The sequence below is a fragment of the Hetaerina americana genome, unplaced genomic scaffold, assembly GCF_022747635.1.
Source record: "Hetaerina americana unplaced genomic scaffold, ioHetAmer1.1.p SCAF_38, whole genome shotgun sequence".
NCBI classification, from domain to species: Eukaryota; Metazoa; Arthropoda; class Insecta; order Odonata; family Calopterygidae; genus Hetaerina; species Hetaerina americana.
Window position 1 is genome coordinate 4,719,849 of NW_027286963.1, and position 27,750 is coordinate 4,747,598.

General features: G+C 34.3%; 1 protein-coding gene across 1 annotated transcript in view; it reads left to right on the top strand.

Moving 5' to 3' along the window:
* Window positions 1–26,963, top strand: part of LOC139691561 (vascular endothelial growth factor receptor 1-like) — a 28,383-nt gene extending 1,420 nt beyond the window's left edge. Inside the window, exons 2-19 of the mRNA XM_071589435.1 lie at window positions 32–180; window positions 1,032–1,212; window positions 7,101–7,397; window positions 9,506–9,669; window positions 12,677–12,803; window positions 14,932–15,053; window positions 16,873–17,047; window positions 17,174–17,280; window positions 19,113–19,263; window positions 19,654–19,878; window positions 20,819–20,969; window positions 22,077–22,177; window positions 22,636–22,814; window positions 24,080–24,202; window positions 24,317–24,446; window positions 24,629–24,710; window positions 25,086–25,191; window positions 26,676–26,963. Coding sequence (XP_071445536.1) covers window positions 32–180; window positions 1,032–1,212; window positions 7,101–7,397; window positions 9,506–9,669; window positions 12,677–12,803; window positions 14,932–15,053; window positions 16,873–17,047; window positions 17,174–17,280; window positions 19,113–19,263; window positions 19,654–19,878; window positions 20,819–20,969; window positions 22,077–22,177; window positions 22,636–22,814; window positions 24,080–24,202; window positions 24,317–24,446; window positions 24,629–24,710; window positions 25,086–25,191; window positions 26,676–26,963 — 2,858 coding nt within the window. The remainder of the gene's footprint in view (window positions 1–31; window positions 181–1,031; window positions 1,213–7,100; window positions 7,398–9,505; window positions 9,670–12,676; window positions 12,804–14,931; window positions 15,054–16,872; window positions 17,048–17,173; window positions 17,281–19,112; window positions 19,264–19,653; window positions 19,879–20,818; window positions 20,970–22,076; window positions 22,178–22,635; window positions 22,815–24,079; window positions 24,203–24,316; window positions 24,447–24,628; window positions 24,711–25,085; window positions 25,192–26,675) is intronic.
* The last annotated feature ends 787 nt before the right edge of the window (window positions 26,964–27,750 follow it).

Consider the following 27,750-nt stretch of genomic DNA (forward strand, 5'->3'; position numbering starts at 1 on the left):
TATAAATTTGGAAACTCATTTATTATTGCAGACCCACCAAATAGACCTTATATTATTGGAGGAGGAATTGTATCAACCCAGGAAGGGGAGACCACAGTACTTACTTGCAAACATCCCTACATTGGCCATGAAAAGTATTTCATGAGATGGTTCCATGAAAATAATAAAATATCTAAAGATGTGAGTGTTATAATAGTCTTTTTGCATATGAAATATCAATCTTCAAATACCACATGTCTATCATAGAAAAAAAATGTATTGAATGCTAATTCCTTTGCTGTAAGATTCTAATAGTTACCTGTAAACTTCTTGACTTCTTAGCTTAAATTTCAAAAGGGCTATTTTCATTAAACAATAAAATAATCATGCATTAATTTAGAGATTATTGAAATTTAAAATTGACAGTTTTGGGTTATATGCTACAATTTGAAATGAAATTGAGATTGATGATGTGTAATAGGCAGTGATTGTGACTAATTTACTTTTGTGAATCTGGGGAAATGGCAACCTGAATTGCAATAATTATGTATCATCCGGAGAAGCCATTATGTTAAAAGCTCCAAATTTTTTAGGCTTCTCATGATTGTGATACTATGAAATTTTCAGAGATCTAATGAGGAGTGTATTTAAGTTGATTTCATAATATTCCTTTAGATCCAGTTGTGTGTTTTCGAAGAGTAAATTTGTGGAGTAAAAGTTTGATTTCTAATGGGAAAATTTAAAAAATGTATTAGTTCACTGTGGTGTATATGGTTGGAAATCGCTTTGGGAAGTCAAATTTTACCAAGTGTAGCAGAATGAAACTAGTGGGGTAAAAATTCTCTCAGAAAATGTCAAGTTTCTCAATAAATTTCAATTTTCTAGAGGGAAACTTTCAAGGTGAAAATATAAGGTAACAATACATGTTGAAGGATAACCAAAGAAAAGGTGTCATGTTCACATATGTTTTTTAACTCTTATATTCATTTTCATGTCATTAGACTAAGATGTTTGCAATATTATTTGATGGAAAGCTTTTTATTTCCTCATAGGACGAAGGTAAGGAAATTTTAAGAAGCCATGAAGATGATAATCATAATAATTACAGAGAAGATAAAAGTGAGCTAAAAATAAAATCTGTTGGAAAAAAGGACGAAGGAAATTATACCTGTTTTATCATTAACCAAGAATATAATTTGACTAGTTCTACCTCAGTTTTGGTGAAAGTTTATGGTGAGTGGGAAAATTTTTATTCTGAAATATTAATTTACATTGAATACATCAATAAATACAAATAAGGCATCTATTCAATATTTAAAAAGAAACAATAAAATAATAAAATACTAGCAATACAAATTGGTGCGTACAAATGCTTTACAGATACATATATATGTATGATAATTGTGGAGAAGATGAAGCAGAAGGTTATAAATTGGTTTCCTGTAACAAAAAGAACGAATCAAATGGAAAATTATATCGATAGGATCTTCAAAAATAAAACAATTGAACAGTGCAGCAAAAACAACAAATAAATTTGAACATTGACTAAATCAATAATATCAGTAAAACATAGATTTGAAGAGAACATTAAGGCTAATGGATTTAGAAGATTTTTTTTTAGTAGCCAATATTTGCCTGAAATTACTCAACTTTATAAGGGAGTTCTTTTGCTTTATGTATCATTCTTGCTGGAAGGCACTAACGAAAAGCTAGTTACTACTAAATTATCCTAATAAAAAAATCGTTATTTTAAGTGCTAAAATTTCCTCGTCTGAATGGGATTAATTTCGGAATATTTGAGCAATACTACCTTGATCAAAAATTTCCCGGAATTTATTCAGAAAATTAAAAATACAAGTTTATTCATCTAAATCTATATTGTCCCCTTCAAAGTAATCCCCATCGACTGCAACACACTTATGCCAGCGCTTGATCCAATCCTCGAAACATTTTTTATATTCGGTTTTCGGTATGTCCATCAGTGCTTCCTGCGATTTTTCCATTACTTCCTCTCGGCTGCTAAAACGCGTTCCCCGTAATGGTTTTTTAACTCGATTGAACAGAAAGAAGTCACAGGGAGCCAAATCAGGTGAATTCGGTGGCTGTTGGATGGTATTTGTTGCATTTTTCGTCAAAAAATTACGAATAATGATAGCACTGTGCGACGGTGCGTTATCATGGTGCAAAATCCACGAGTTTTCTGCCCACATTTCTGGTCTCTTTCGGCGAATTGCTTCACGCAAACGTCTCATAACGCCCAAATAATACTCTTTGTTTACTGTCTGGCCTTCTGGCAAAAATTCATGATGCACTACACCGTTGTAATCCATGAAAACCGTCAGCATTGCCTTCTTTTTTGACTGAAAACGACGTGGTTTTTTTGGTCTCGGCTCATTTGGTGAACGCCATTCACTTGCCTGATGTCTGGATTGCGTGTCGTACTCATAAACCCACGTCTCGTCTCCAGTAATGATCCTTTTGATGAGCGTGGGATCGGATTCAGCCTCGCAAATCATGTCTTTTGCGACGTCAACACGGTCTCTTTTTTGCATGAAATTGAGGTCTTTTGGCACCAACTTTGCTGCTACACGACGGAAACCCAAATCATTAACCACAATGTCTTGGGCGGATCCATAGGCAATGTTCAAGTCCTCCGCTATTTCTCTGATGGTTAATTTGCGGTTATTGACCAACATTTCTTTTACTTTATCAATTTTTTCACCGACTTTCGATGTCGATGGTCTGCCACTGCGTTCATCATCTTCGATTGACTCACGACCACTTCTGAACCGCTCGTGCCACTGGTAAACGACCGTTTTTTTTAGAGAATCGTTGCCGAAACACTTTTCCAACATTTCCAACGTCCGTGCGCCACTAAATCCGTTTTTTACGCAAAATTTAATACAAGTTCGTTGTTGCAAATTTAAATCCATTTCTGCAATTGTAAAAAATCGCCAACACACACAGAGATAGATGTACTCTTGGCTACGTAACTTTTGCAAATGTCAAGTTATGACACTAAGATTTAAAGGGAATATCAACAACAGATGTACCAATTTAACAAAAAAAAACAGAACTCAAATCGGAACGATGGGAGCGCCACACGGTGGTTATTCCGGGAACTTTTTGATCAAGGTAGTATATTAAATTATTATATTGTACTTAGTATAAGTATAATGGTTGCTTCAGAACATCATGATGATAAAGTTGTCAACCATCTTTCAAGGGCCATTACTTTTAGCCTCTATTGGAAAACATATTTTGCCTTCAGGAAGACAGAAGAAGGTAATTCCTCAGAATACTGCATAAAGATGACAGATTTAGCATTCAAGGCCTTCTTAATCATCTCATAAGTCTAGCTGTCGCTTTTGACCATATCTTGGGATATCCCTAACCAGCATGAATTGCCCTACCTATGGACTTTAGTTAGAACCTGTTTTGACACTTCTACATATCTTCTACTACTTGCATCTCAATGCCTATGGTAAAAATTCATAAATATATTGTTATATTGCATCCCAGTTACTTGGTGGATACGGCACAACAATTAATCATGACGGCATTGGGATTTTCTTTGCTTATTCTCTGGGTGAAATCAACTGCTCCTCACAGGTGTCAGTACTCATAGGATAGGATACCTATAAACTATCACCCGCTTATAATCAGGTTTCAATTGTCTCATATTGGCAGAATCACGGGTAGTATCCCCAGACATTTCAAGCTCAATTAATTTAATTTGTCAAATTGCCAGGATAGATAATGTGAGAAAGGAAGATTTTATACTCTCATTGAAGACCACCAGAGAGTGGAATGAGTGTCAGAAGATAAAAAACCATAAACACAGTAATTAACCCGAAGGTCAGTTTGGTTGGTGATGGTAGAGTTCACCCATTACTAAGCCCAACAGCATGTGAAATTCACACATCAGGGTAGGGGGGCCAGTTCCCTTCCCTGTGCCGGTTATGGTTTCCCAGGAAGATCTAGTACCCAAAAAATCACATAGCCTGGGTGGAGCTGAAGGTGCCCAGAATGCCTCACCTGGGAATTGAACCCAGGACCCTCCGGTTTGCAGTCCAATGCTCTACCCCGTGGACTACCGCGACCCGCTGTCAGAAGATATTAGTGTTGAAATTAAAATTCCAAAACTGAACTAGAGTGTTCATGCAGTCATTGCTCCCAATTATCAATCGGAAGGAATTTAAATGCTACGACATGTTTATTAACTGAACATTTCTCCTGTCACTCCTATCCCTCTTCAAGTCTAAGAATCTTGGTAAACTGCATTTAGAATTGTGATAAAAGTGTTTGAGAATATGGGGACTGATTGCTAAAACTTGTGGATGAGGCATGAATGAGAATGGTTAGGCTGGGATTAAGCTTGAGAAGAGTGAGTTAAGTCTGAGACTCAATTTTGACTAGAGAGACAATTTCGAGACTTAAAGAGAGAGTTCATAGTTGTATTCAAGGGAGGGACCCCAGGAAGGACTTTAATTGGAACAACCAAGAGGAGGAAGGGGAAAATGGACCTTCTAGAGTCAGGTGTTTTTTACTGTTAGACGTGGAAACCCCAGCTCCCACCCTGTTGCAGATATGCCTCCTCCCCTTCTTGCCCCCAAAGTATTTAACTCTCATCAGCTCAGACACCCAGTCTCTTCAGGAGTAATTGCTCCACCCACCCACTCCACTGCTGTCACTGGACACAATGAGGACATCTCGGAAGACTCTCGTGGATTCCACAATGCTTGTCTACCCCTCCCTTCCTTCCCCCTTTCCCTGAACATACCCCACCTCACCAACATGCGATTCCACACATAACAATTCTTGTGTCCACCCAGCAATAGGGAATCTCTTCCTTTGCCCCTAACAGACCTCTAGGCCAGGCCTCTAGCCCACGCCCCTTCTGTGAATGCCTGGTCACCGGCAAGAGGTTGCAGAAGACCTTCCCCACTCCAGGACACCCAATGCTCATTTTTCTTCCTCTATTAGAAAATATTTTCCCTTAGGAAGACAGAAGGTGCTCCTTCTGAGCACATTACAAAGACAGCAGATTTTTAATTCAGGGCCTTCTTAATTGCCTATTAAGTCTAGCCACCCCTTCTGACCAGACTGCATCTCAGGAGTCTCCTAGCTGTCATGAATTGACATACTTATAAGATTTGATGAACACCTATTTTAGCACTCCTCTCTTCTGATGTCCTCTTTTGCCTCACCAGTACCTACCGGCTATGACAATATGCAGTAACGACCTTAAGTAAAGATAATTGATTTGAAAGAGTAATTGAAGTTTTCCTTTATCTCATTGCATCTATCTCAACACCCAGGGTAAGAAATCATTAATATATTGTTACACCTACCTCACAGACAACACAATAAGAATATTCTTCATTTTTTCCCGGGAATATTATCAGAATTCTGACAGATATTTTAAAAATCCCATGGTGCATAGGACAAGCAGATGAATTTCTGATGTTACCATGAGTATCTAGTTTTCATCTTTTACAAATATGGGATTAAGCTTGAGAAGAGTGAGTTAAGTTTGAGACTCAATTTTGACTAGAGAGACAATTTCGAGACTTAAAGAGAGAGTTCATAGTTGTATTCAAGGGAGGGACCCCAGGAAGGACTTTAATTGGAACAACCAAGAGGAGGAAGGGGAAAATGGTTCCATCCTAATGGCACAAAAATAGAAAATGGAGATAAATACCAAATTGTAATTAAGCCAACACAAGTTATTTTGACTTTTAAAATTGTGTTACTGTGGTAATATGCTAAAATTTTACATATTTGGAATGCCTCATCAGCCTTTGTTTGCAATTTTTATTTTAGTTTGAGCATGCTCGCATATCATAGACAGGGAAGATATAAGCTCAAACTTCAAAATATCTTTTTTTATATTTGTGATGCTCATCCTGATGGAGCCAATAAAAAACTTTTTTCTATTGAAACTCAAATACAATTTTAACCAACTGCATGAATATCATGCAGCCCTGCAACAAGAACAAAAAAAACAAATGCAATTGAACTAATCCAATTTAATCTCAGTGACTGTTGTGTTAGCAAGAGTCTCAACTCCATAACCTTGAAAGCTGCATATCCTGCATAAAATAAAATTTCATTGCATGCTCTTATATCCCTACCAAGGCTCAGTAAGTGAAATACAGTTGGTAACCTACAAGTTATAGCCTTCCCCATTATAAAATCCAAATTTGGGCAACATTGAATGAATAAAAATTTGCACATTCTTTGTTTAAGTTGTATAACTTAAACAAGAGGGAATAACATGCTTGATTTGTTTCCTCATACTTACTGTAGGATATTGTAGCACTTTTTATCAAATATTCTGAAAGATGTGATAATAGGCCTTCATTGAGATTACTATGATAAAATAATCTTTATTCATAGATAGGCAGAAATACAAGCTATAGATGTAAAAAAAATTAAACAGTATCTAACTGTGAACAGTAAAAAACCTCACTTGAAGAGTGAAATTCAAAATGTTCATCAATAGGGTGCAAAGTTTTGGGCAACGACCAACAGCTTATATAACTCAAGCAGTATTGGACTAGGCCTCTCCCTTTTCTTTCTTGTGTGAAGTTTGTCTTTTATTTTACCATAATGCTTGCATTAATGCCCAGATCTATCTCTAGTAAAGCTTAAACCATGGTGTAATTGGTAGAATGTGAAGATTCACTAATCTCATACAAAAATTCATTTTTCAAACTCTGTGTTCTGCCATTTATTTTTCTGGCAATACTTTACATGTATTCATTCAATTTGCTACAGAAGAGGCTTCCCAGATGAGAAAAAGTTGGGGAGTTATCAGTTTTGTCTCTTTGTTTCCCAAACCAAATTATTGCAATACACTGTTCATGTTTTCATGTTATTCCATAGTAGGTACAAGTTTTTGGAATGCAGGGGTAGCATATAATGGTTCACACTTTAGATAAAGATTGTCTTACATATTAATTCAACTTTTTCAAATTCACTTAATACTTGATAAGTATTTGCACAAATAATTGATAGTAATCTTTATTATCGCTTAAAAGATATTTTTAAGGAATTTTTATCCTCTAAATTATCTTGAAAATAGAAAAATTATGTATTTTTACTTTATTTTGCAGGTAAAAATGAAAGTTTCCTGAATATCAGTCAGAGTAATAGAGTAGCTGCAAGTATAAATGATTCATTTGCCATGATTTCAGCAGAATATGAGGCAATACCAAAACTTCCAAAATTTAATTGGTTCCATCCTAATGGCACAAAAATAGAAAATGGAGATAAATACCAAATTGTAATTAAGCCAACACAAGTTATTTTGAACATAACTGAATTGGATATCCATGATGCTGGGATATATACTCTTAGGGGTATAGCAGGATATTCAATGGAAGAGAAAACTTTTACCCTGTACATTAAAGGTAAGATTAAAATCTCAGGTTATGGTTAAAACTACTTGGTGGACATGATTTACACCGTAAATTGTTTTATTAACAGATAAATGCATAATCTTCAAATTGTGAAATTTCTAAACACATTGAACTGTGACTTACCTCCCATTGGGGTCCACTCTTTCAATCAACTACTGCTTTCTCACCATCAAATACATCCCATGGAATCTGAAATATATGTTGAAAAATCCTGCAACATATTATAAAAGTCTATTTAAATTCAAAATCGAAAATTAAATTGTGTGACATGTTACCAGGTTGGTTTTCTGCTGTTAAAGTGAAATCCAGAGGGCATTTGAGCATTGTTCAATCACTGTGGATGGAACAATGGTACACAGCTCTGGATAACCCATAGGTAGTCTGTACCTAAGAATAAAAAGATCTTTCTTTAAGTTGGGAAGGTAGTGGTGAATGTTTTTTTGGGATTGACAAAGAATAATCTTCATTGACTTTTTGGAAAAGGGTCTAGGCATTACAGATCCATGCTGTGCATAACTATTGGACTGATTGAAAACTGAGCTTATTGAAAGGCATTTACTAATTTACCACAAAAAATTCTTTCTCCATCAGAATAATACACCAGCTCACTCCAGCTATAAGTAGCTATAAAATGGTGGAGTCAGGATTCTAACTCATTTCCCAGCTTTCCTTCCATATTTGACTCCCTTGGGCTGGCAACAGTTCGAAACAATATGCAGATATGCCTATTGGGAAGGAGACTTAAACTAGGAATTGATTGTGGAAACAAATGCCTATTTGGCAGATTAGGAAAATTCTCATTTTTTGATAGGGATCAACAAAATGGAGCAGCATTGCCTGAAGTGTGTAACTCAAGGAGCTGTGGGAAATGCTGTGTCAGTAACTTCTAATGGTATCATCTGCTAATATGCATGATGATGCACAAATTTCAATGTGTTCAAATTATTTAATCAACCCCGGTCAAGGTGAATGATTTTTACACTTGGAAATTTTCAAATTTTGAAGTGTGCACTCTTAAAAGGAGATTTATGTGAAAAATAAAAATGGTTTGCCCCCAAAAAATAGTTGTTTTTGTTTTGGGACAGACTTTTGAATTTACGCTCATATCTGAATGATACCTGCAACGACAAATACTTTCTTCCCAGCAAAGGCTGTTTCTTGTGATTAATTTACAGGACATTGATGGCTAGGGCAATGTTGCAATGTCTACTTCTAAGTCATGACATTATAGAAAGGAAAGTTGCAGCATCATGTGCATTGAAATTACAATGGTTCAATTTGAGCATTGGATGCATCATACCCAATTGAGAGACATACTCATCACACCTGTATTAATCAACATGCTCTGGAAAGAGTTCAGGCATTTATTGGATCAAGGGAATTACTGGTCATAAGATTTAGGACAATGCTGCCTTTTATCTACTGTTTACTCCTCTTATTAGGACTACATCCACTTGTTGTTGCATCTCTACCATCTGATAAGAAAGTTGAATGAATGTGGAAGATCATCCTAAAAAATAATGAGCTATTTGTTCAATTGAAATATTTCATACTTTTTACTTAAATACAGAATGTATACATGCATGATTTGAATGGCTCCAGAAAGTGAGGAGAAAAAAGGTTAAGTAGGTATTTCTTTTATCAAGTGAAATATGAAATTAATTTTTTAGAATCACCAAGTACTGTTTTTCATGTGTTAATATTAACAGAAAATAGTACTAACTTTCAATTAAAAAATGTATTCAAAACTATGAATCGATAGCAAAAACTGAATCTACAGGAAGCACCTATCGGTTTTGTATCAGAAAAATTTCTTAATTTTTCCAATTACGTGAAATGTTGACTTAACTCACTGACTTAATGCATTGGTTTTGAAATGCAGAGGAACATATATTCATGCAAGTAATTGCTCTTTATCTCAAAAATTAAATTATCTGCATAAAATCCAGAAATTGTATAATTTGTCACTGGCCATATTATAGAAAAGGGGACTTTAGTCTTCCATATTTCTATATTATATGTGATAACTTCAGTTATTTAGGTTGCTCAACGTAATTCTAGTAAAACTAATTCCTCAATCCTCTCTGTTGGCCTTGCAGCTTCTCCATCAGTTTCTTTGAAAGGTGGTGGTTCTCCATATATCTACTCTGAAGCCTATGACTTTTACTGCCATGTGCACGCTCATCCACCATCAAGTGTCTTATGGACATTTCAGAATTGCTCCAGTGGCTGGGTCTGTTCCAACCAACACAAAATTTTGGAAGTAAGTGGATAGACATATTCCTTTCATGTATTCTGAACCAGCTTAAGCACAATTTAAGATGTTTTGATGACTGAATACTACCAATGCCCTACCTGGTCACTTGTTTAGAAGCCTTTCCTGTAAACATACGAGGGTCATCCGGAAAGTAGTACCCGTTCGTGAAATAAAGACACAAAAGTAAATATTAACAAACATAAAAAATTTTATTTGAAAGAGGATACTTTAAACTACTTCTCAACATAATCTCCAAGCAAATTAAGGCATTTGTCATAACGTGTGACAAGTTTCTGTATTCCTGCTGCATAGTCCTTCGCCGCCAGCTCATTGAGATACGCGAGGGACCCATCTTGCACAAATTTTTGCATAATGCAGATGGTGTTTAACAATTTCATGAACAATTGTTCGAGAAACATTGGGAAAATGCTCACAGATGTCATCAATTGTGACGCGCCGATCGTTCCTCACGAATTCGTCAACTGAGCTCACCAGTTGGTCTGTAATGACAGACGGTCTCTCCGAACGCTCATCGTCGTGTGTGTTCCCCCTCCCCATGTTGAAGTTGCGACACCACCGCCGAACAGACGACTCGTCCATTACATTGTCTCCATACACCTCCTTTAATTGGCGATGAATATCACATGGGCGAACGTTTCTTGCATTGAGGAATTTAATCACTGCCCTCACTTCACAACTGGCGGCGTTCTCAATTTTTTTAAACATTGTAAACAATCACAGAAACAACACAGGCAATGCTAGCGTCACGCAACTTGGCTCAGAGAAGGCAGACAAGCCACTGAAGCTATCTGACCTCGTCCAGCGGCTACTCGCGTCGTCAGCACTTCATGCGGCACGAACGGGTACTACTTTCCGGATGACCCTCGTACATATCCTCAAAAAATGTGAATTACCATTTTGAAATAAACATCAATGTCCAATTATAATACAAGTCTTGGTTTGGCAGCAGGAATGATGCCTATCAGCCTTAAATTGCTAGGTTTTCGTTCAAGAATTCACACAGTGTTAATATGAAATCTCCATACAAGCAGTATTTTTTTGCACTACACAAAATACAGTGGTACCGAATTTTATGAGTTCAGTAGAGATCTGCTGTAATTAGTGTAGGTAATATAATGAGAATGGTATTGCAGCAAGTTTTGTGATAGCCCTTGCAATTTTCATGACAACAGCAGAACAGTAAGCAATCACAACATTCCAATATAATTGCCAAAAAATCTCATAATAAAAATGATATATTCAATCTTTTGAGTGAGGAATACCAAAAAAAGCTAACAGAATAAAAAAAATTGAGCTGCAGTTCTATGGTTTTATTCTAATCATGTCATATTTAAATGAAAAAAAAATCAGTAGCTCAGAAAATTTTCTTTTTTCCCAGCACTGTCCAAAGAAAAAATTGTCATTTCTGGTTTCTAACCCAGGCCATCTAGGTATGTGGTAGAATTTATTTTTAAGGATTCCCCCAAGGATTAATGATGCCTAAAAATTCATGCGTAGCCATTGTAGAAGCTTTGACTGAAAATTTGTATCCTAAATGCATAATTATGATTACTTATCACAGGAGTAGGGATAATATACATAGATAACACATGTTGGTATAGTAGTACGGTTGGCATAGTCAATATAGATGGATATATATGCACACAAGGAAACTTCACAAAGAAGTTTGATCACAGACTTTGTCATATTCCTTTTCTGCCTTATTCTGCACCTTAATAACAGTTGTAGACCAGGGTATATGGCAAACTAGATGATGCTCTAGTTTCAATCAAATTTCAAGCCAAGTTTCTTCCTGAAATGGTATTGAGTGTGTACACTTAGGATACTCTGTCCTTGTTCACTGTTGGCCATTTGGATGTCTCAATTATTCTTAGGGAGATTTAACCATCACTATGCAAGTTGGCTACCCATAGAAATGCAATCATTTTTGATTGATAAAGCTGGAGTTTTTAAAATAGCCTCCCGTATCTCTCCAATGAATTATTTAACTGCAAGTGCTCCAGCAATTTTGTTCATTGAGTCAGCTAATTGAGCAGCTTCAGGTGTAATGTGGTGTAAGTTTAACATAATGAATAACTGATTGTAGCACTTACAACCAGTTATTCATAATGAGTCAGCTTATATGCAATAATTAATTTTAAAAATACGTGATTAAATTCTATGCTAGTTCCAGCAATGCTGACGTATGGAATTATATGGGGCAAAAATATTAAACTTATATCATTTCAATTGACAAATATTTGAGATATTTTATCCCATCTTGTATTATTCTTAATGACTAAAACCCAATGATTTATTAAGGAACATTCAAATGTCATCAAAAAATCTCATTGGCTACATTGCAATCAAGAAACACAAAATTGCATGCACCATTTGCAAATGTAATAACTTCATAGTTGATATTGATATTCATTTGTTGTCGGGATGACTGATCCTTGGTAATATGTGACTGGTCTTAAAATTTTGAATTACTAAATTTCACAGAGAGCATCTTCAAAAGACTGTCATTAGGTTAGGTTGTGGTTAACTGGTTAAAAAAAATGGCTACATTTAAACATATGCAAAATGTAGGCTAAGTTGCCCATTCATATATCAATAAGAGTGCAAATAGGGTTGAGCAATCCAATTTTTAAAAATTCTGACAATATTTGCCTATTATTTAATAAATTATTCTGTTGACCTATTGCTAATTGTACACATTTACAATCCCAATACATCTAACTATGTCCTCCATAAGTGTGGTAGATATGGTATTTTTATCAGATAAACTATTTGTCTTAAAATTGTTTACTCCATAAAAACCCACACAAAATTTATTATTGTTGATCGCAAATATTTATAAATTATGGGCATAAAGGTATGTTTCTCAAATTGTCATCTGATAGACAGTAGTTTCTTCAACCTATGCATTTGCTAAATATAATGAAAGTGACCTATACTTTTGATGACCTATGAACCTTCTTACTGGCTACAATTCATCTTTTTTCAACAGAGGATACCAAGGGCAAGAAATGGCACTTTTAAAAAAAGACTGATGGTCCTAACTTCTGGTGTGCTGACATGTTCGGCAGAAAATAAATATGGACAAAACAATGTGACTGTAAACATTAATGTGACAGGTTAGTTTAATTTATTTACTCATTTTATTGCAAGAAAGCTTCCTAATTTAATCTGATGTATCATTTTCCAGCAAAAAATTGCCATGCCGAATGAAAAAAAATATTCTCATTTCAATCTGAAGATCATTAGCTAAAATGAATGGAACAATAATTTTACTGTCCTATCTATCATGGTATCACATCTTCTCACTTTGCTTCTAGCCCAAGTTCTGAAATATTCTAAGTAGATGAAATGCAGCTAGCATAATATTATCAACTCTTTTATTTCCCATATTTTATGAGACACATTAATAAATTTGTGACTTAAATTACCTATATAAGAATCTAACCATTAAAAGCATCCGGTATATAACTCATGCATGGCGCAAGTACTCAATATTTTTTTTCTATGTAATGATTATGCCGATGATCAATGAGTATTTATTTATTAATTTTTGAAAATCAACCTTCAGAATACGTACCAAATTTGGAAAATACCATGTACATTATGTTATTCTATTCAGTCTCTTTGTGATATATTATTGTATTTTTATCAGAGCAATTATTGTAATTTATAGTGTGAACAGTATTATAGTTATCATAAACTAAGTTGAAAAAATTCTTTGTTATTCAAAAAATTATCCCCTTTGGAAAATATTACAGCATATATTATATGAGTAACCCCTTGAAAAGAATGTCCTGAATTTTATATATCTGAGATATTCAGCCTTCAAATTGGAACTATCACCTTGTTATCACTCCATTGATATTGAAATAAATATTGTTGGACCATAATTTAATTAGCTTTCTTTCTTGAATAGTGTCCTATTTCCTAAAATAAGGAAAATAAATACCAACCACAGTTTTCAACCAGAAGGTCGGTTTGGTGGGTGAGGGTGGAGCTCACCTAGTACTTGGCCTATGGCATATTCAATTCAAGCATCAGGGTAGCGGGCTCTATTCCTTTTCCTGTACCACGTATGGTTTCCCAGGAAGATCTGGTACCTGAAAAATCACACAGCTCAGTAGAAGCTGAGGGTGCCCAGATGCATCCCTAGGAATTGAATCCAGGCCCTCTGATCAGTAATCTAATACTCTGCAACCCACTTATGATGCCATCTGCCCATCCCCAAGGTTCATGCTCATTAACATATGTATTAAGGAGTAAAATATTTATGGAGAAAATTTAATGCTTTTTTATAATTTTTTTATGCTTTGCATAGTAAATTGTTTCACAATTTGTACTCTACTCGTACATATGATGCATGCTATATGCCTAAGGATAAGAATAGGCGACTGTACTAGATGGTGGATGGAGTCAGGATAATAATAATACTAATAATAATACTTTATTCATTTTGAAAAATGGTACAACCATATTAAATGTCATCAATTTTAATATTATTTAACACATAAATATAAGTCCTTAAATGTGATGAAGATTGTCACAAAAGAATTCATCCAATGCGTAAAGTGGGTGAACAAGTAACCAGGTATATAAACCCTATACCTGAAACTCTGGATGCAGTTCAATTTCAACTGAGTAGGCAGATCGTTGTACAGTCATATATTCATACTATGAAATGTGTTGTAAGTTGATGACAATCTACAATAAGTAGTATTTAGATTTGATTTACCTCTTGTGGAGTAGTTATGCATGTTAGATCTTAATTTGTAAGTATATAGATTAACTTTCACATGAATCAGAGCCTTAAAGATTCATAAACTAAATACAGTCATGATTACAGACCTAATGATGCCTCACTGCCCATAAAGGATGGGCAGTGCTGACCACCAAATGATAATATTTCAAAGAAATGTTAATTTTTCTTAGTTTGTGCGGCATTTTTTTGAATTTAGAAACCAGATATTCCATATTATTGTCTATGTTCATATTTTTATTGTGAAAATTGAATAAACTGCATTATAAATGTATTGATTTCTTGACTGAAAATTCATTTGAATAAAATAAAAACACATTTGCCTATAACGAACATGGCCCAGAAAAACTACCAATCCAGTATCATTTAATTTCCAAACGTGCAAGATTAAAGAATATCAGTCGTATTTATCATTCATTGATTGAATTCCATTCCCATCAATGTAGTTTTAAAGACATTTAATTTCAGATCTTCTTGTTGACTTCCAGATAGAAAATTACCTGTTTTTCAAAAAGAGGAGGAAACAAATTTGAAAGTGAGCCCAGGAGCATCAATTCAGCTGAAATGTGAATTTTCAGGCATTCCCAAGCCTAATATATTCTGGTATAAGGTAAGTATTATCATAATTACACATATGGTTTATGTTTTTTGAGGGGTGGGAGTTTTTTTTTTCAGCATGTAAGAAATACTTTCTTTGTGACTGAAGAATATCCAGTCTTTACCAACTCATCTGTAACTGGCCATGTATTGAAACAACGTTCATGACAGTAGAATACCTAGAATGTAGGCAACTATAGCATATTTTTTGGCATCATAACTTTTCTTGAATTTGATTCACATGAAGTATCATAAGATGGGACAATATCGGACATTTATGAGTTTTTTTAAATACTAGATAATTTAACTGCAACATAATTTCCCATCATTTTCCATTATTAAATTGCAAAAACCGTTGGAAGGACCTATCTATTGTTAAATAACCTGACACCGCAAGAACTTAATATAAGAAGTTAACTCTTTGTCCTGAAACTGCATCCAAAATAACTCCATGAAGTTAGTAATTTTGGTCACAGTCATTATATTAGGTATATATCAAAAAGGAAGGGCCATTTTCTCATACTTAAATATTTAGGGATCAGAACAAATTTGTACACTGGCAATGCCATTTATCGATTGTTTCCAAAGCCACTGAAGTTAATGCTTTGATTCTAGTTTATTGTCCATCCACGAATGCAGATAACAATGTCCATGAAGATTGTTGCTCCTGCCAGCTGCAAAGTGTCTGCTGCGATTTGATTTTCATGAAGGATCATCAGCTGTCCAAATTCATCGGAAGTGGTGCCACATTAATGGAACTACAGTAATGAGTGAAGGAAAGAGGAGACAGAGGCTATTCACTGTGTTATAACTCATTGAATGGTGTCTAGACTTCTAAAATGTCCTCAGAAATGTACATAATGAAGTTCAAAGTGGCAGGCCCAATATCCAGACGGATGAATCCATTCAACAAGTGGACCGAGAACTGCGATCTGATTGATGATTGAAGATTATTTATGGCAGAGAAATTTCCTCTCATTGGTTAGACCACTATTTACATAATTGTTATGTAAAAGCTCGGATATTGCAAATTGTATGCAAGGTTGGAATTGAAAATGCTTACTGAACAACAAAAAGAGCAAACAATAATAGGTGGATGAGCATTTTTGGATAGCTATCAACAAGGAAGCAATGACCTCTAGCAATTATTTCCAGCATTATGAAACAGTGGCTTTGCAGACAACAGTTCTAAGATGAAGATGTGGAGGAACTCAAGATACTTGTCAACTGGTTTGATTCCCAGGCAGTGAACTCCTATGCTGAGGGATTAAAGAAGCTGTTTCAGCATTACAAAAAGCAATTTGAATTGAGCGGTTATAATGTAGAAAAGTAAAGTAGGCTTGTAGGAAACTAAAACCATCAATAAACACTTTTTCTAATGAATATATGTTTTTTAATGACCAAATGGCCCTTACTTTTGGATATACCTCTAATAAATATATTTTAGTTTGCCTGCAAGCTTGGAAATGCAGAAACACATCACAAGAAAAAGTCATGATTTTTACCTTGGATATTTCAGTGGTATAACCTTTTTCAGTCTAAGAATTAAGTTGTCTCTCTTGGGACTGAGTCCATCAAAAACCACCTTACCCCAGTCCACCTTACAAAAACCATGAACATGGTTATAGACTTACGTACTTATAAATTCATCATAATCACCATTCTCAGAGGTGAAAAGAAAATACAGGGGTGAATAATTCACCCCAAATTGGTAATGTGTTAAAGAATTTAATGGCTCTGGAATGAAATTTTAATGAAACTCTGGCTGGCATAATGCAGCCATGATCCTATTTTATTTTACATTAAGAAATGAAAACTCTTTTCTCATTTAGGATGAAAATTATATCAGTCTTGTTGAAAATACAATGAATGTGACATTCAGTGATGAAAAGCAGGTAATGATGATCCACTATGCAAAAATAGAAGATTCAGGAAATTTTTCATGCATAGTAAATAACAGTGATGGTGAAATCCAGCGGTCAATTCTACTTGAAGTAAATAATTCAGGTAAATACTACAAATTGTAATAAATGGCATAAAAATGATTGGGATATTTGTTTGTTTTTTATATGAGCAGAATAGAACGATAACTAAGAGCTAATAACTAAAATAACTTTTGATAATTCTTTGCAGCTAAAACCATAGTGAAAAATCCTGAAATCATGGTAGTGATTTCAATTATTCTGGTGATTCTTATTTTGGCTGTGATTTACCTTGTACGGCAAATTGTATTAGAAAAGGTCAGTAAAAAGTTAATTATATACCATGAATATATATTGGAGGTACTCCTTAATATGTGATCCCTCATAAAAAGAGACGTTTCAGGCGTGATATGGTGGAATATCATGATTAATTAAAAATAGCAATTTTCCACAAAAATAAAATTTAATGCGACCGGTTTCAATGTTACTTGATGATGATGTAGTAACATTGAAACCGGTCGCATTAAATTTTATTTTTGTGGAAAATTGCTATTTTTAATTAATTAAAATGTGATCCCTCATCACTCAGTGGGAGCCACCCACTAATGTGCATTACAATGCAACAATTTCACAAGTGTAAAGATCATCCTTGACTAGGATCCTGGTCCCAGTTAAGGGAAGTGGTTTTTACACTTAAAAATTTTTGCATTGTAAGAAGGCTATGGCTAACATTAAAATTGGAGGGTATTGACTTAAAGTGATTGAATTGTTTATCTATTAATGAATTTTTTAGAAGAGTATAGGTGACCCAGTGAAGACAAAAGAATAATTGCATTTGACAGAGATGATTTTACAAATAGGAGGGAGTTGATGACAGGGACTTTAAGCAAAAATATAAAGACTATATCCATGAAAAGCTTAATATAGAAGGTAGCTTTGCAAAGCTTTGGAACTTAGTCGTTGAGGCAAAAGGTTTATTTATTTATTTAATGACTTCGTTGGGGTGAGATTGTAACTTTTTATAGTCCCGTCTTCCACCTTACCCCTGCATACAGCATTGAAGACACTGGCAAACACCAAAGCTCTAGGTGGAGTAAAACCTGCCTAGGTGGAAATTGAACCTGTCACCTCTGAGTTGGAAGGCGAGGACGCTACCCAGCTGCCACCAATGCTTGCGAATTTAATCATAAATTGGATGGTTTTGAGATATGGATTTGAAGAGGAATGGGAAAAATAAAATGGCTGGAAAGGAGAGTAATGAAGAAGTAATAGCTATGGTAGGAAAAGAGAAGATTTTTGAGAGGAATTTAAAGGGGGATGGAGAAGTACATGCAAGAGATACTGACAAGCAACGGGATGCTGAAGATTGTTCACCCAATACTACGCCCAACAGCGTGTGAAATTCACACATCAGGGTATGGGACCAGATGCTTTCCTATGCAATGATTTCCCAGGAAGAACTGGTACTCAAAAAATCACACTGCTTGGGTGGAGCAGAGGGTGCCCAGAGAGGCTTGCCTAGGAATTGAACTTAGACCCTCTAATCTGTAGTCCAACACTCTAGCCTTGGACTATCACATCTCATTGGGGTTGTGTGTATATATATACATTTATACATATACCAGGACAAGGGGATGATTACTTATAGGCTGCTCAAGGGATAAAGCGGAGTCACTCAGTGGAGAATCATATTTCTTTCAACTGCTACGGTCCATATTCACAAAGCTAACTTTCTTTCTAATATGAAGCTTAAAGGTTTTGTTTGAGAGTGCACAATTCTCATTTTATGATCTCCATATCAGCCACCACGTTGTTGGTCCTATGCTTGTTTGATCAACATTAAAAAACACTTCCAGTTAATAAAACTAAAGTCTGTAAGAACCTGTAAGCAAATGTCATTGAGGCCAGAACACTTATGTTGAAAAATAAAAGCACGTGTCTCAAAGGAAATGGCTTTATCTGGTATTTCAATGGAAACTTTACAAGAGCCTTGTAAATTTTCTTGTAATTTGAAACTCATAACTGGCATTAAGTATAACTTCTGTTGTTATAGAATATGGTGAAATTTTCTGTTGAATCTGGATAGTTAGTGTTTGTTGTAATTTTTTTCAGAATTTCATTGAAATAATATTATGTTCTTCTTTTTTCAGAGAAAAAGGTTTATTTTCACAGAAAAGGACGTCAGTGAGTTTCATAAAGGTAACTTGTCAAATATCAATCCTGAACTTGGGATTGATGAGCAGGCTCATCTATTGCCCTATAGAATTGATCTGGAGTTTCCAAAGGACAATCTTAAATTTGGTAAGACTAAGTTAAGTATTTCTTGAGTGATGAAATTTAAGATTCTTTTTCCTTTATTTGATAAAAATACTAAGATATGAGTTATCATATTTAGCATTAAAAATAATTATGCCAATATAAAATTTAACCAAAAAAGGTGTACAAGTCATCTGTATATGGTACTTGTAAGAGCAACACTTAAGTTTAATCAATAAATTATAATTACATGTGCATATATTTCCTGAGAATAATTTTGTGGAATGGATCTTATATAGTGTTGAAAACATTGTGTTTAGAAACAGTGAGGAAATGGTTGTGGAAGATAATAATTGAAAATATTTTGCCCTCATAATGGTTATCTCTGATATTAATAGTGCATGATGAAAAAATGATTGATGTCTTTTATTTCAGACAAAGAAATTGGAAATGGGGCATTTGGAAAAGTAATGAAGGCAGAAGCTGAAGGAATAGTGGAAGGGGAAGAAGTTACAACAGTTGCAGTGAAGATGGTTAAATCTCAATGTGATGTACAGCACCTTCGAGCCCTCATAACTGAACTTAAGATCCTCACATACATTGGGCATCATCTGAATGTTCTCAATCTTCTTGGAGCATGTACAGAAAATCTAAAGCAAAGTAAATATTGTTTTGGAGAAAATAGTTTCATGAAATGCATATCTAAAGTATACTTACTGAAGTGTAACTTTCATTTCAAATGCACCCTTATGTGGCCTGCATTTGTTAGTTTTTTTCAAATGGTTTTTGAATAGCAAAGGCAAAGGTTGAAAATCTGGTCCAACCATCTTCCCCAAGATATTTTATTTTTGAAATGAATGGAAGTTAGCCTAAAATACTTGTTTTGTATGAAAAGTATTGAGAAAATTTTCAGTACAATAGATTTATTTCAGATATGCCTCAAAATTTTTCAAAGTAACTGCATCCCTTGAGCATCGATACACTTTTGCCAGAGGCTTCTCCACAACTCAAAGGGCCTGGTAGGTGGATTCCAGAAGGTACTTAAGGGTGGGCATACATGCTTCTTTGATGGTACTTAGGGTCCCATGGTGGTGTCCTTTGAGAGAGGATTCCACTTTTGGGAAATAGTGCGCTGGTGCCAAATAAGGACTAGGTGATCAAATCAGGACAAGGGGATTGGAGAATCATTGCAGAGTAGCAGAAGGTCTTTGCAAGCAAGCACTTGACTCTGCTTTTGCTCGTCCATCAAGACCTGTGAGATGAGTTTGGCGCAGGTCTTTTGCGTGGCCAAATTTTCAGTGATAATGGTGTGCACTGTCATCTTGTCAATGCTAATACAATCTGCAATCATGTGCCCACTTAACCAATGGTCTGAATTCAGCACTTCACATAAACATCAGGAATAAATTTTTACCAATATTTTTTATACAAAATTTCTAAAATGATTTTAAGGGCTTGGAGTGGTCCATGAAATAATATAATGATGACATATTGGTATAAGGCTGTTTTGACCTTAATTTCTTAGATATGTGTTCAATGAGAAACTGATCAGATATCATCAAGTGCTCAATTTAGTTCACCTGTCTTGTTGCAATTCTAGAGGAACTTTTTGTGATCTTAGAATACTGCCGATATGGAAACCTTCGCAGCTACTTGTATCGACACAGAGAATCTTTTGTCAATCAAATTGATCCAGTGACTAATTTGGTGGACTTCAGCATTGGGACTAAATATAATACTAAAAATGATTAGTAAGTATGATAATACGGCGTTTTTCCTACAAATCTCGACTTGGGGTTTGATGTTAGTCTATTTGCATCCATAAGGAAACTTGTATGCTCTCTGGGATAGGTCATAAAATCTGCAAGCATACTGATAAACCTATCGGCAAAGCATCACTGGGTGGTTGATCCTTTTATCAGCTGTGCATTTTTTTTCTAAACTGGCATGTGGTCTTGAACTGCTGCAATGCTTGAAATGCTCCTGGTACCTAAATTTACAAAGAATATTTGTGTTAAAAATTCAATTGTTTCTGGCTCAACTTTGTGGAAATTCCTTTAATTAAATGAAGAGTACAATGTATCTTTCCACTGTCTTTTATTCACATACAACCAGTTTTAACGCTCAAGCGTCATCATCAGGTACTAATGTACCTGATGATGACGCTTGAGCGTTAATGACGATACTAAAGTACCTGAGGTCAAGCTTTAGTACCTAATGATGATGCTTAAGCATTGAAACTGGTTGTACGTGAATAAAAGACAGTGGAAAGATGCATTGTACTCTTCATTTAATTAATATTTGTGTTCCCTGTAAGATCAGAAAATATGTACCTTGTTTACTACTTTTGAGATGATATAATTAAATGAAATATTTTAAAACCTGGCAATATTTTGAGTTTATTTATATGAGCAGAGGAAGGATGCATATGGATTTAAACTTTCATTAGATTCTTAAATATGTATTCTCATATAATTTTGAAATATTTCAATGTTCTGTTTAATTAAGGAAGAATGACAGTAGGCCCATCCATGCCATTTTCAATTACATTCTTGAACGACTATAATCATAATTTTAATCATTAATCCTTATCAAAATAAGCATTTTGGTCGAAGGTATTTCTTACTTGTTCTTCCACAGTTGTACTTCCTCTTCTTACTATTTTTAAATTTGGTTTTGGCAGCTGACTACTTCTCTTTAACAGTAAAAGAATTTTTGCCCATCTCAAACTAACTGTGCACCAGATGAAGGTATATAATACATTAAAACTAAAAATGGAAGTCTGTCATTTTCAGTTTTAATATTTTTGCTAAAAGAGATTCACAAATTATTGAGTTACATTTTCATCATTGTTTCAGCATATCTATGGACCCAAGTGGAGGTTTAGAAAATTTATTTGAAGGAATTGATTGCATGCGGCATAACTCTACTGGCCATACTCAGACTACAAGTATCACAGGTAAATATTAAGCATCATCTTAGTTTTTTCATGTTCAGAAAAATTTCAACTAAAATGATGGCACCTATGTTATTTATTATTTCACAACATGTTTTAAAAAAATTTTGCTGAGTGTCCTCATGTTCTCCCTAATTTAATGTAATGAAATGAATTTGGGAAACTGAGGAACCATTATCTTCAGATGACCAATAAATAATCTTACTACATTATCTTGATATGTTTGTTCCATTTGAATTGCCAAAGAGTGATCATTTTGTCATTTGTTTTTCACATAATCCCAATATTTTTTTATTCAGTTGTCAAAAAATACCTTGAATGTAAAACATACCTGGTATAATTATTTTAATATTTGTCCTCAAAAATGATTATCTATTTAGATATTATGATGGCTTCAGTGAACATTTCAAGCAGTATGCAAATACTTACCCATTTTCTAAAGTGAGAATTACGTGTTTTAGGAGAAACATATTTATCTACTACTGAAGATAGTTGTGGCAGTGATAACTGCAGACCAAAGTGGAATATTAATTATAAATGTGATTCAAAACACAAGACCAGTGAAGCATTAAACACAAAGGATCTCTTGAGTTGGTCATATCAGGTTGCAATGGGAATGGAATACCTGTCTGGCCATAAGGTATGAATAATTTAATGTAAACTCAAGGACAGTCATTTTAATGGGGGTTGTCAGTTTTAAGTGAAATTTCAAATAAAAAATGCGAGCATAAGGAAAAAACTGTGTGTTATCTTTCAAATCCTTTATATTTGAAATTCTACATCTTCTTGTATTATTTTCAGTGTTTTGGATGGCAAAAGGTCTGGCCTTGGCACTTTTTACCCTTTGCATCAAACTTAAGCTCTTCCAATTTTATGATTGCCATAATAATCAGGATAGCTGACAGAATTATGATTCACAACTAATATAAAACCATTATGAGGAATTTTCAAAAAAGAGTGACCATAAAATTCAATTTGTACAGCTTATTGTTAACAAAATAAATTAAAAATCAATGAAAAATAGTAGGTACCTTGATTACAGCAATGCAAATGTATTAAATTGTGTCAAATTACCAATACAATTTTATTGTGATTGATGATCTCCAATTTCTACCATTAATTAGGCCATAGAAACTCAGTAGCATGCTGAGTTAAGGAATTGTGTTTCTGAGCAATGAACAATTGGACACTGATTTACCTGTTAACTCAACACTAAATATTGAAATCTTTAACTGAGTGAAGGCTGAAAACTATTTTTCATTTTTGAGGTGTTTATATTGAATGTGCAGATTCCTAGCCTGCTGTGGATAGATCAACTATGCTCAGCCTCCCTAATGTTATCTCTGATGATGTACACAAATTGTCCATATTAGGAAGTGCCTGTAATAAGAAGCTTTAGTTGAGACCTGATTCCAAGAATTGATATGGTAGAATGAATTTTCTTTGAGAGAAAATTGCATGCTTGAAAAAGAGTTGCCCACCTTAAATTATCTCTTCCCATCGGGGACTGTGATTTTAGCCTATCTGGCATTTCCTATGATTCATTGAGTACTTTGCTTGTTAGATAATGATTTCTCTCCTTAAGTACATACTAAATATTAGAGTGTAATGGGATGCAGTGAGCATAACTGAGGAGAAATGACTATATGTTGACCCTAACTGGATTTTAATTAATGTACTAATTAAAAGTTTTTAAATAAAACCACCACAAGTGTGAAGGAAGTAATGGGCTGGTCATACATAACTTTTATTTTTGCATCACACTTACTGATAATAAAGCTTTTTAAATGAAAAATTAATATGATAGATACCCATTATTCATCTTTTGAATTGTTCAAAAATTTAAGTTTCTCATGCGTAATTTGCAATTGAAGATATTTCAATTACCTGCATCGGTGTTCACAGGTTGTTCATGCTGATTTGGCTGCTCGAAATATTTTGTTAGCTGATAACAATGTAGTGAAGATATGCGACTTTGGCCTATCACGACCTTTGTATGGAAAAATGAATTACCTGAAGAAAGGAGAGGTAAGATATTTTTGCCTTGTTACTGATAGCAAACTTTGAAATAAAACATTGGTATGATTCTGTTAAGTTAATCTGACATACTTTATATTGAGGAATATTGTGTTATTGTATCAGGATCCTCTTCCAATAAAATGGATGGCAATAGAATCTTTGGAGGACCGAATATTCTCAAGTAAATCTGATGTTTGGTCATATGGAGTTGTCTTGTGGGAACTCTTCTCCCTGGGAAAATCACCATATGCTGGTAAACTAAATATTAATATTGCATTTATAAATTGCTTATATTTAAAAGTTATAAAACTAAAGTAATGATTGAAAAGATAAATTCCATTATTTTGGAATCAACTGATATAATATGCAGTAGTGCATATCTGGTAACTAAATGATTATGTACCAACTAATAATGGTTCTTCGCTTAATACATAGGAATGGAAGTAAACGAAACATTTTTGGAGAAATTGTTAAGGGGTTACAGGATGACAAAACCTGATTACTGCCCAAAAGAAATGTGAGTTTTCTATTAAAAAAAAGGATCTTGATCTGCTAATTTTATGAATTGCAATGCATACGAGGTGTATATTCATCTGAATATATCCTTTGCTTTGACTTAACTTACTATTTTTAGACATAATTTCACTTTAATCAACATAAATCTGAAATCGACTTTTGACAGGGCTGTTCATGCTCACACATATTAAATATAAAACTATTGCTCATGCATTTGTTTTCTCATCTTGAAAATATTTCACAAGCTTGTATATGCACTTTGCTTCAAAGTTCAAAGCATTTTAATGTGTGCATGAAATTGTAGATAACAGCAAATGTACGGATTCTATGACAAAATGCTAAATAAATTTATGATTTTTCATTTTAACTTTTATAGATACCAAGTAATGCTAGGGTGTTGGAAAACTAATCCAAATGATAGACCTGAATTTTCCAATCTTGCTGAACAAATTCGTACCATGTTGGACGAAGATATGATTGAGGTATGTTTGATTTGTTTAAAAAATATGAATAATCATACCCTGTGTTAATTTTTTTTATTGTTTAATATTAAAAGTATTCCACTGCAGGAGGTAGGTTTTGGTTGGACTCAATATAAATAGCAATAAAAGAATAAGGCCCCCAGAAGTTCCTTCACTTGAGGTTTTTAAGAGATTTCCTTTGCACGGAGGAATATAATCTTGGAAGTGCTGTACTATTATTTCTGAAAGATCTTAAGCTGTCACCATTGAAATGAGTATTGGTGAAAGTTGAGATACTTTTATTTAGTCAGTATTCAATGGCTGCCATGCACTGGGCTACCATTGTTTTATGGCACCCCAAGAGCCCAGGGTACCTCCTAGCCATTGAGTGAACCTGGCCTGATCATAATGAACATCAAAACTTTTACTTGACCCTTGCTATGCTGGTGACTGCTTATAGACTTTTGGAAATTATATTGCAACAAAGTAAATACCTTTTAAGAAAGTATAATTGTTTTGATTCACTGGGGGTATATCCTAAAATGCTTTTACAAGTGTTGGAAATTAATCCTGTTGGAAGTATGGGAAGAGCTGAAAAATTAAGGGCTTTGCAGGGTGGAAAGTTTCGCTCCGGCCATAATTAAAATTCATTTATCATTCATATTAGTATCAGCATCTGCTTATTCCTTTGGCTTTAAGCTTAGCTATATATATTACCATGATACTCTGCACTGTTGTGATTGCTGTAACTGATTTGTTGCTCATAAAAATGTGAAATTCATGACAAACTCATGTCAATGATAATGATACAACAATATATTCATTTACAGGTATTCAATTATTTCACAATTATTTACTTTGACCTTATATCAAGTTGCATGGCTAATTTTGGCAGTTAAATGCTGCGTTCACAGTAGTAAAAATATTACTTGTAATTAAAAACCTTATAGTTTATGCCTAGATTCAGGTTCATTGTAAAAAAACTATAAACAATTGAAAAACAATAATATACTAACAATTAGTCTAAAATAAGACTTTTATTTTAGACTTTGTATTTGTCAATACATAGTAAGTTTTTGAAAATATTTAAAGATTAATTTTCCATAATCACAACTATTACTATGGCCATTGTAGTCTTGCATTGCCTGATACATTAAGGCATACTATATTGTTCAGGCATTCTATATGAGAAATGAGCTCAAAAAGGGTGAAACTTCTAACATTGGCAGTAGGAACCTGAACCGTTATTAGTGAAAGTAATTGAGATGACTCAATTTTATTAATAAGTAAATTATGCCAGAAGAACATTCCAAATTGCTTTCTAAGCGTTGAAAGAGTAGGAAGATTTAGACTGTGATGTATATCTCCAGGATTCTTAAAAAACCATTCCTAGTTTTAAAATCAGTTTCTCCCTAGCTTGAATTATGTTTCTGGTTTGGGTTTGAATAGTTCTCATCATTGCTGTTTACAATATGCATTTAGCTGCATTTTTCTTTTGTTTACAGTTATATAAGGAGCTTAATCTTCCATACATGACCTTGAATGACTCTATCAAGACTTATAGTGACTACATTAACATGAGAGAGGAAAACCAAGAAGAGAATATGTCCAAAGGGAAAACTTATGTGAATATCTGCACAGATGATAAAGGATTGCTAGAGAAATTAAACAGGGGTTCAGGAAACGATTACAAAAATGTGTCTTCAATAAGTCAATCTGAATATATGCCCATGTCTGTGGCAAATGATTATTTACCCATGTCTTCATACAAAGGCTCCTCATTACCCTTATAAATAAACCATTATTTTTACAGATTTTCAAATTTCTTGTTTATATTTCATGATTAGTGCAATTGGTTTGCCTCCTTAACGCTTGCTTAAAATTAGTGTTTATGAATTCTGATTAATCATGCTTGGCTTTTCAAGAGTTCTTGCGGGAGCCATTACAACAGAGTATGTAATACTCGTCTATGAGTCACCTTTTGGTAAGCAGTAGGGTATGTTATTCATTTTATCATATGGAAACAGCAGAATTAACCTGCTACATATACATGGATATAGGTTTATACAAAAATCTCCATATTTCCATGTTTTTTCTCTCAGAAATTAGATGGGTAAGTAGGTAACGTCTCAAGTGGGTAACATAGATGCATATACTGCAGGCAGCACATTGCACCATCTTGGTTTGAAAATTGGGAATCTTAGTAAATTTCTTCTGAAAAATAAAAAGATTTTGATATCTTAATGACAATGGCACACAGTACACATTATTGAGTTTTTTCTCCCTCCTAACCTCTGCAACACAAAGCATAATACCTGATTATATCACTTCTGATATTATTTAGCACTAAGTTATGCTGAAATATCTTCCCACTGGGGTTTGGAGTCTGACCCATTACTGTAGAAAGCTTGTAAACCATTCAAAGTGCCAATCATTTCATAGCAGACCATCTCCTGGCTACACATGCATGCTGAATCTCATGGTGAAATAACATTGTAAAACAAAATTATGCTGTATGATTATCATTTAAGGGTGTGGTAGTTCAGGCGGTAGAGTGCAGGGCTACTGACCAGATGGCCC